The following is a 10209-nucleotide window of genomic DNA, read 5'->3' as shown; positions in this document are numbered from 1 at the left end:
ATATGTGTACTTATCAACACACACACTAACAGAACACACTGATATCAACACACACTAACATAACACACTGATATCAACACACACTAACATAACACACTGATATCAACACACTCACTAACAACAAAACATAATGTTCCTACATGACATAATATGAACTCTACCAATCTTTCAAAACAACTAAGGGGGTTTTTGGTACAATTAACAGACCGTAATAATGTCATTTTCTGACCATCGGTCAGGATGGGTTACCTAACTTTCTAGAATTCCAACGATTTACTAAGGTAAATCATTTACATTTTTTTACAAAATGGCCAATTGGACTGCATGAACAACTACTTAATAACCACTTGATCTCAGGAAAATATCTGAACAACGACACAGTGGAACAATTAACTCTTAACAAGCACACGTGTGTGTGTCAAGGTCGACAATGACACTCGCAAATAAAGTAATATACTTTGTTCAAATTAGACTTGTAGGAAGAGGGTGTTCACTTTCAAGCACAACTTCGACTGTGTTTGTTCAAGCTGCTGTGTTGACAGCCTCTTGGAACACTGTGTTTGTTCAAGCTGCTTGTGTTGACAGCCTCTTGGAACACTGTGTTTGTTCAAGCTGCTTGTGTTGACAGCCTCTTGGAACACTGTGTTTGTTCAAGCTGCTGTGTTGACAGCCTCTTGGAACACTGTGTTTGTTCAAGCTGCTTGTGTTGTGAGGCTCTTGGAATACTGTGTTTGTTCAAGCTGCTTGTGTTGACAGCCTCTTGGAACACTGTTTGTTCAAGCTGCTTGTGTTGACAGCCTCTTGGAACACTGTGTTTGTTCAAGCTGCTGTGTTGACAGCCTCTTGGAACACTGTGTTCCATCTACTTGTGTTGACAGCCTCGGGGAATATTAAATGATACGAGTGGACATAACAGGAAGTTGGAAACTCAGATCTGTTGTGGAATTGTTGATTCAATTCGATTCAGATTCGACTCAGACCCTCCCAGGACGGGGAGTCAACCAGTCAAAGGCCAGGAAAGAAAAGGCCAGGAAAGAAAAGGCCAGGCAAGAAAAGGTCAGGAAAGAAAAGGCCAGGAAAGAAAAGGTCAGGAAAGAAAAGGCCAGGAAAGAAAAGGCCAGGAAAGAAAAGGCCAGGAAAGAAAAGGTCAGGAAAGAAAAGGCCAGGAAAGAAAAGGCCAGGAAAGAAAAGGCCAGGAGAGAAAAGGCCAGGAGAGAAAAGGTCAGGAAAGAAAAGGCCTGGAGAGAAAAGGCCAGGAAAGAAAAGGCCAGGAAAGAAAAGGCCAGGAAAGAAAAGGCCAGGAAAGAAAAGGCCAGGAAATAAAAGGCCAGGAAAGAAAAGGCCAGGAAAGAAAAGGCCAGGAAAGAAAACGCCAGGGAAGAAAAGGCCAGGGAAGAAAAGGCCAGGAAAGAAAAGGCCAGGAAAGAAAAGGCCAGGAAAGAAAAGGCCAGGAAAGAAAAGGCCAGGAAAGAAAAGGCCAGGAAAGAAAAGGCCAGGAAAGAAAAGGCCAGGAAAGAAAAGACCAGGAAAGAAAAGACCAGGAAAGAAAAGGCCAGGAAAGAAAAGGCCAGGGAAGGCCAGAAAAGAAAAGGCCAGGAAAGAAAAGGCCAGGAAAGAAAAGGCCAGGGAAGGCCAGAAAAGAAAAGGCCAGGAAAGAAAAGGCCAGGAAAGAAAAGGCTAGGAAAGAAAAGGCCAGGGAAGAAAAGGCCAGGAAAGAAGTAGTTGGGTGAGCCACCTCCTTCCTCAATTGATAGTCACATTCGACAAAGAATTTGAAGGTCTGAATAGTTAAATTATACAGCTCATCCTCCTGTTTTTTAATAGTACTAATAGTAACGATCAGAACCATAGTATGTATACCGACTTACAACGAAATTAGAACGTAGAAATCTGAACTATTGACTTGAACAAACCGGAAAACTACATTTTACTTGCGCTGCTCTGACAAACACGCTAACCAATCCTAGCATCCCCTAGACCTAACACACGATATCCGAGGCCTAATATAGTACATATGTGTACTATACTAGGCCTAGGAATATATATGTTTATGTTTTAACTTGATTTATTGTAAAAGAATACCTTACTAGTCTAAACAGGATGACGGGTTGCATTATTACTCAACAAGTGCAACACGGCTAGCAAGAAGCCATATTATTGCGAGTCGCTGCTTTTCATAGTTATCTGTAATGTGTAAAGTTCATAATAGACAAAATGTGAGGCATTAATTGAGAGGACGAGGGCTCCACCCACACAGTATTGGGTAAATAAAGAGTCGACAATGGCCAAACCCCAGGAATGTCTATCTGATTAGCTTATATCTATATATATATATATATATATATATATATATATATATATATATATATATATATATATATATATATATATATATATATATATATATATATATAAAACAGTGTCAGACCACGGAGGAAAATTGAAACAGGAATTTCCTTAAGTACTTTCGTATATTAATACATCTTCAGATGGAGTATTAATATACGATTAATATATATTAATATACCTTCTGAAGATGTATTAATATACGAAAGTACTTAAGGAAATTCCTGTTTCAATTTTCCTCCGTGGTCTGACACTGTCACATTTTTAATCACGTGTTTATTTTCGTGATACACACACACACACACACAGATATATATATATATATATATATATATATATATATATATATATATATATATATATATATATATATATATATATATATATATATATACATATGTTGGTGCTGAAAATAGACTTGTTCATCACGGGAAGAGCGCGATGGAGTGTAAAAACATTGATGGTTAATTCAATTACATTGTATTGTTTGCTAATGGTGAATTGGCCAACTAACTGCCTTGTTTGTTTTCATCATGTTAAAAAATTGCTGTTAAAACAATGTCTATTTTTTCCTCTATCAGCGTCAAATATATATATGAATATATATTTATATAATATATATATATATATATATATATATATATATATATATATATATATATATATATATATATATATATATATATATATGTCGTACCTAGTAGCCAGAACTCACTTCTCAGCCTACTATTCAGGGCCCGATTTGCCTAATAAGCCAAGTTTTCCTGAAATAATATATTTACTATAATTTTTTTCTTATGAAATGATAAAGCAACCCTTTTCTCTATGTATGAGGTCAATTTTTTTTATTTGAGTTAAAATTAACGTAGATATATGACCGAACCTAACCAACCCTACCTAACCTAACCTAACCTATATTTATAGGTAAGGTTAGGTTAGGTAGCCAAAAAAAGCTAGGTTAGGTTAGGTTAGGTAGGTTAGGTAGACGAAAAAACATTAATTCATGAAAACTTGGGTTATTAGGCAAATCGGGCCTTGAATAGTAGGCTGAGAAGTGCGTTCTGGCTATTAGGTACGACATATATATATATATATATATATATTTCTAGTTCGATATATGTTTATATATTTTTTGTTTATATAGTTCAACACAATCCACTCTACGGAATCTGAATTCAGGTTTCAATCGGATCATTTACAACTGTTGTGGTCATTGGATATCATCTTCGTGCGTCAGCATAAATACATTAATACAGCGAAGGTAATCTTTGCTATACACGAACCCATGAATAACTTAGCAATTTGCAAACATTCGCGGAGTTGGTGGTACATTCTCCCGTTTTCTGTCAGCGGGACACAAATATACTGTGTGTGTGTGTGTATATATATATATATATATATATATATATATATATATATATATATATATATATATATATATATATATATATATATATATATGTATTTTATTAAATATGACCGAAAAAGTAAGATTAATAATTCTAACACGAATTTTCTCAATCTTTCGTACATTATGCTTCACTGTTGGAGGTAAATCAAAAATCACTTCTCCAAAATTCATTTTTATTTCTAGTCTGACGCGACACGGGCGCGTTTCGTAAAACTTATTACATTTTCAAAGACTTCACAAATACACAACTGATTAGAACTTGCGTTTCCCTGATTTTATATCTACATTTGAGTGAGGTGGGAAGGGTGATGTGGCATTACATTTGAGTAAGGTGGGAAGGATGATGTGGCATTAGAGGATATTAATAGGGTATTAAAAGTATCAACACAAGACAGAACACGAAACAATGGATATTGAATAGAAGTGTTTGTAGAAAGCCTATTGGTCCATATTTCTTGATGCTTCTATATTGGAGCGGAGTCTTGAGGTGGGTAGAATATAGTTGTGCAATAATTGGCTGTTGATTGCTGGTGTTGACTTCTTGATGTGTAGTGCCTCGCAAACGTCGAGCCGCCTGCTATCGTTTGCGAGGCACTACACATCAAGAAGTCAACACCAGCAATCAACAGCCAATTATTGCACAACTATATTCTACCCACCTCAAGACTCCGCTCCAATATAGAAGCATCAAGAAATATGGACCAATAGGCTTTCTACAAACACTTCTATTCAATATCCATTGTTTCGTGTTCTGTCTTGTGTTGATACTTTTAATACCCTATTAATATCCTCTAATGCCACATCATCCTTCCCACCTTACTCAAATGTAATGCCACATCACCCTTCCCACCTCACTCAAATGTAGATATAAAATCAGGGAAACGCAAGTTCTAATCAGTTGTGTATTTGTGAAGTCTTTGAAAATGTAATAAGTTTTACGAAACGCGCCCGTGTCGCGTCAGACTAGAAATAAAAATGAATTTTGGAGAAGTGATTTTTGATTTACCTCCAACAGTGAAGCATAATGTACGAAAGATTGAGAAAATTCGTGTTAGAATTATTAATCTTACTTTTTCGGTCATATTTAATAAAATATGTCTACAGGAAAGACTGCTACCAAAATATACTAATATATATATGTATATATATATATATATATATATATATATATATATATATATATATATATATATGTCTCTCCATCAATCTCTATTTCTCAATCTCTATCTGCATCTTTATCTCTGTTTCTCTATCTCTATCTGCATCTTTATCTCTGTTTCTCTATATCTATCTGCATCGTTATCTCTGTTTCTCTATATCTATCTGCATCGTTATCTCTGTTTCTCTATCTCTATCTGCATCGTTATCTCTGTTTCTCTATATCTATCTGCATCGTTATCTCTGTTTCTCTATATCTATCTGCATCTTTATCTCTGTTTCTCTATCTCTATCTGCATCTTTATCTCTGTTTCTCTATATCTATCTGCATCTTTATCTCTGTTTCTCTATCTCTATCTGCATCGTTATCTCTGTTTCTCTAGCTCTATATGCATCTTTATCTCTGTTTCTCTATCTTTTAATCTCTGCAATGTTATTATCCACAGTAATGTAGTTGTCAATTTACCTGACGTGGGTGTAATTATTTACTGCAGTGCCTAATCACTTCCACCTCTTGCACTACCTTATGACGCATCTCAAACTGTCTCTAATGGACTAATTAGCTCATTAACCTTTCTCCCCTCATTACATATATCTCACAAGACAATTAACATGTGACGATGCAATATTTTCAGAATTATTATTATTGCAATCAAGGAGTCACTCGACTTCTCTCACACAGACATGAGTATGGTAGAAGACATTAGGTTGCAGACAAGCCCATTAGAGGCAGATGTCTTGCAAGAAATATGGTAGAAGACATTAGGTTGCAGACAAGCCCATTAGAGGCAGCTGTCTTGCAAGAAATATGGTAGAAGACATTAGGTTGCAGACAAGCCCATTAGAGACAGCTGTCTTGCAAGAAATATGGTAGAAGACATTAGGTTGCAGACAAGCCCATTAGAGACAGCTGTCTTGCAAGAAATATGGTAGAAGACATTAGGTTGCAGACAAGCCCATTAGAGACAGCTGTCTTGCAAGAAATATGGTAGAAGACATTAGGTTGCAGACAAGCCCATTAGAGACAGCTGTCTTGCAAGAAATATGGTAGAAGACATTAGGTTGCAGACAAGCCCATTAGAGACAGCTGTCTTGCAAGAAATATGGTAGAAGACATTAGGTTGCAGACAAGCCCATTAGAGACAGCTGTCTTGCAAGAAATATCAAAGGAAATTTAACTTAGATAAACACACATATTGTGTGTTTATCTATTCTTGAAAGAATTTAACTTAGATAAACACACATATGAGATACGTCTTGGGTTAAACATTCCTTTGCAAAGGTGTTGTGATCAACATTATTTAACATGGTTAATAAGTTAACATCCTTGGAAGGAATGTTTTTGCAAGATATAATCCTTGGATAATTAACATAGGGAAGGAAAGGAAACTATGAGGGAAAAGTGCCAAGCCATTACGGCTATATAGCACTGGGAAGGGGTCAGGATAAGGATTTGGGATGGGAAAGAGGGAAAGGAATGGTGCCCAACCACTTGTGGTGGACAGTCGGGGGATTGAACTCCGACCTGCATGAAGCGAGATGGAAAGAAACACGGGTTCACTGGAAAGCGATCCCGTGCCACTAGGTAATGGAGAACCAGGCGAAGACAGATCCAAACTGAACATGTTTGGCACTTGTCTCAATCTTCAGCTATCTCCTCAAGCCCTCTCATTCTAATGGATTTCCAGATCAACTCTTTCAACTTCAAATCGGTCCCTTCAGATCATCTCCTTCAATGCCTCTAACTTCAATTGGCTTCTTTAACCCGTGTGCAAACATCTGCCTTGTAAGATGTTGATATTTTCATCAAGTTCCAGCATTATATCTCACCAGTCTCTCTCCTCCACCTTCACGTCTTGGTGAGGGAGGTAAGAGGGGATGGGGGGGGGGTGTCTAGGGTGAGGGGGGGTGAGGGGGGGTGAGGGGAAGGGAGGGGGGGTTGGAGAAGGGGCACCGGAGATTGAGGAGGAAGGGATCTTCACGGGTGTTTGTTTAAGATGAATATACCCTAGATGCAGCCTCCTTCACCATGTTGACGAAGGAGATTGGGCACAGAGCGGCGCCACTGGAGTCATTCCCTAAGGCTCAACCAAGTAGGTTCATCGCACATTTCCAGAACACCTGTTGGGTGAACTAATATTGAACTTCCAAATTGAGTTATGATCGTGGGGCTCCTTGCATGCTGTGTGAGAGAATCCTCGCAATGTCTGCTGGAGTATAATATAGAGACAATATGAGAACCAAAGGTCCTTCGACCTTAACCTGCAGGTAAATCAAGCTATATTGACAATGCAACTTAGTAACTGGTTACGGATGCTTAGGTGATTTATAAGAAATTGGATATGATAACAAAAAAGGGTAAGGCAATATAGTCTTTTCTGAGATTAAACTGATTTCTGAATGATATATATGCATATATCTCGTGTAAATAAACATTCGCACTCACTAAAACACACACACACATACACACACAATGTTTGCTGACGACGCCAAAATTATGAGAAGGATTAAGACAGAGGAGGACAGCTTGAGGCTTCAAGAAGACCTGGACAAGCTGCAGGAATGGTCGAACAAATGGCTGTTAGAGTTTAATCCAAGCAAATGTAATGTAATGAAGATAGGGGTAGGAAGCAGGAGACCAGATACAAAGTATCACTTGGGAGATGAAATACTTCAAGAGTCAGAGAGAGAGAAAGACCTGGGGGTTGATATCACGCCAGACCTGTCCCCTGAAGCTCATATCAAGAGGATAACATCAGCAGCATATGCCAGGTTGGCTAACATAAGAACGGCCTTTAAAAACTTGTGTAAGGAATCTTTCAGAACATTATATACCACATATGTCAGACCAATCCTGGAGTATGCGGCTCCAGCATGGAGTCCATATCTAGTCAAGCATAAGACTAAACTGGAAAAAGTTCAAAGGTTTTCCACCAGACTAGTACCCGAGCTGAGAGGTATGAGCTACGAGGAGACACTACGGGAATTAAACCTCATTTCGTTGGAAGACAGAAGAGTTAGGGGGGACATGATCACCACATTCAAGATTCTCAAGGGAATTGATAGGGTAGATAAAGACAGGCTATTTAACACAAGGGGCACACGCACTAGGGGATACAGGTGGAAACTGAGTGCCCAAATGAGCCACAGAGATATTAGAAAGAACTTTTTTAGTGTCAGAGTGGTTGACAAATGGAATGCATTAGGCAGTGATGTGGTGGAGGCTGACTCCATACACAGTTTCAAGTGTAGATATGATAGAGCCCAATAGGCTCAGGAACCTGTACACCTGTTGATTGACAGTTGAGAGGCGGGACCAAAGAGCCAGAGCTCAACCCCCGCAAGCACAACTAGGTGAGTACACACATACACACACACACACACACACACACACACACACACACACACACACACACACACACACACACACACACACACACACACACACTCACACACACAAACGTAAACAGACTGAACAGTGAACAACAGTGAACAACAGTGAACAACAGTGAACAACAGTGAACAATAGTGAACAACAGTGAACAACAGTGAACAACAGTGGTGTAACTGGCACAGGTAGATAGCATTACCACAAATGACTCACTGACTCACGTCTAACAGGTGAGTCTATGCAGGAAGTAGAGTAATGACTCACAACAGTCGTTAGGGCGGGTTAAACACATATCTTAAGGTTATCTTGAGATGATTTCGGGGCTTAGCGTCCCTGCAACCCGGTCCTTGACCAGGCCTCCTTTTTGTTACACAACCCCAGGAAGCATCCCGTGACAGCTGACTAACTCCCAGGTACCTATTTACTGCTAGGTGAACAGGCGCATTCACGGTGAAAGAAACTGCCTATTTGTCTCTGCCTCGACCGGGGATCGAACCCGGAACCTCAGGACTACGAATCCGAATCAAACTCTACTCAGCTGTCAGGCCACATTTATTATAAATAAATTATATATACATCATTATACACACATCAGTATATAGTTACGATAAGAAACAAGTATTTGGCAAGAAAAACAAGATAATGCCTGAAAATCAAATCATAACTTTACTGAAAACTTCACAGAAGGGGTCCCAGAGCTGAAGCACGGCCCGTCATGAATAAAACTCAGACCACATTCTCCATTCTCGAGAGAGAGAGAGAGAGAGAGAGAGAGAGAGAGAGAGAGAGAGAGAGAGAGTGAGAGAGAGAGAGAGAGAGAGAGAGAGAGAGAGAGAGAGAGAGAGAGAGAGAGAGAGAGAGAGAGAGAGAGAGAGAGAGAGATTCACCCTTGAGTTGCTCTCCCTTAATCATTTTTGCATCACTCTCGCTCAATTTGCGTTGCTCCCCCTTGCCCGAGTCATGTAAATCTTGTCTGGGTGCATCATTTCCTTCCTACTCTCCCTAATTACTCTACAGCTTTACCTTACTTCCCTACGAGCGGTCTATCCTGTCTGGGAGTGGCTCATAGTGGCTCCAAGATCGCCTCCTGTCTGTCAGCTGTCAGCCGTGTAGGGTTGACAGCCGTCTGATTGACGGGGAATGACAGCTGTGTCGCCAGCGTCATCAATGATAAGACAGATCTCACAGGGTGTGTTATCTTGAGGTTATCTTGAGATGATTTCGGGGCTTTTAGTGTCTCCGCGGCCCGGTCCTCGACCAGGCCTCCACCCCAAGGAAACAGACCGTATCACCTGTCTAACACCCAGATACCTATAACACCTACCTAAAGATGCCGCTGTTACCTAGGTAACAGCGGCATCAGAGTCAAAGAAACATTTTGCCCATTTGTCTCCGCCTCTACCGGGGATCGAACCCGGAACCTCAGGACTACGAATCCTAAGCGCTGTCCACCCAGCTGTCAGGCGCCCTGTGTGAGGTAGGGGTGGAGCTGGTGTAATGAACCACTCAATTTGGCGGTAATTGGGTGACTCGTGGCTCTTTGGTCATTACGGTTACTCAGGTGCCGACCAATAGTCGCCCTTGTAAGAAGTCCATGTCTTCAACTTGCTGGTAAGAAGTCCATGTCTTCAACTTGCTGGTAAGAAGTCCATGTCTTCAACTTGCTGGTAAGAAGTCCATGTCTTCAACTTGCTGGTAAGAAGTCCATGTCTTCATCTTGCTGGTAAGAAGTCCATGTCTTCAACTTGCTGGTAAGAAGTCCATGTCTTCATCTTGCTGGTAAGAAGTCCATGTCTTCAACTTGCTGGTAAGAAGTCCATGTCTTCAACTTGCTGGTAAGAAGTCCATGTCTTCAACTTGCTGGTAAGAAGTCCATGTCTTCAACTTGCTGGTAAGAAGTCCA

General features: G+C 39.8%; 1 protein-coding gene across 1 annotated transcript; it reads left to right on the top strand.

Annotated features, from left to right (window-relative positions):
* The first annotated feature begins 894 nt into the window (after positions 1-894).
* On the top strand, positions 895-1323 carry LOC138352716 (treponemal membrane protein B-like). The gene has a single exon (XM_069305297.1). The coding sequence runs from the start codon at positions 895-897 to the stop codon at positions 1321-1323; it is 429 nt and encodes a 142-aa protein (XP_069161398.1).
* The last annotated feature ends 8886 nt before the right edge of the window (positions 1324-10209 follow it).

The sequence above is a fragment of the Procambarus clarkii genome, chromosome 54 (assembly GCF_040958095.1).
Source record: "Procambarus clarkii isolate CNS0578487 chromosome 54, FALCON_Pclarkii_2.0, whole genome shotgun sequence".
NCBI classification, from domain to species: Eukaryota; Metazoa; Arthropoda; class Malacostraca; order Decapoda; family Cambaridae; genus Procambarus; species Procambarus clarkii.
Note: the sequence above shows the minus strand (reverse complement) of the source record. Positions and strands in the feature narration are given on the sequence as shown.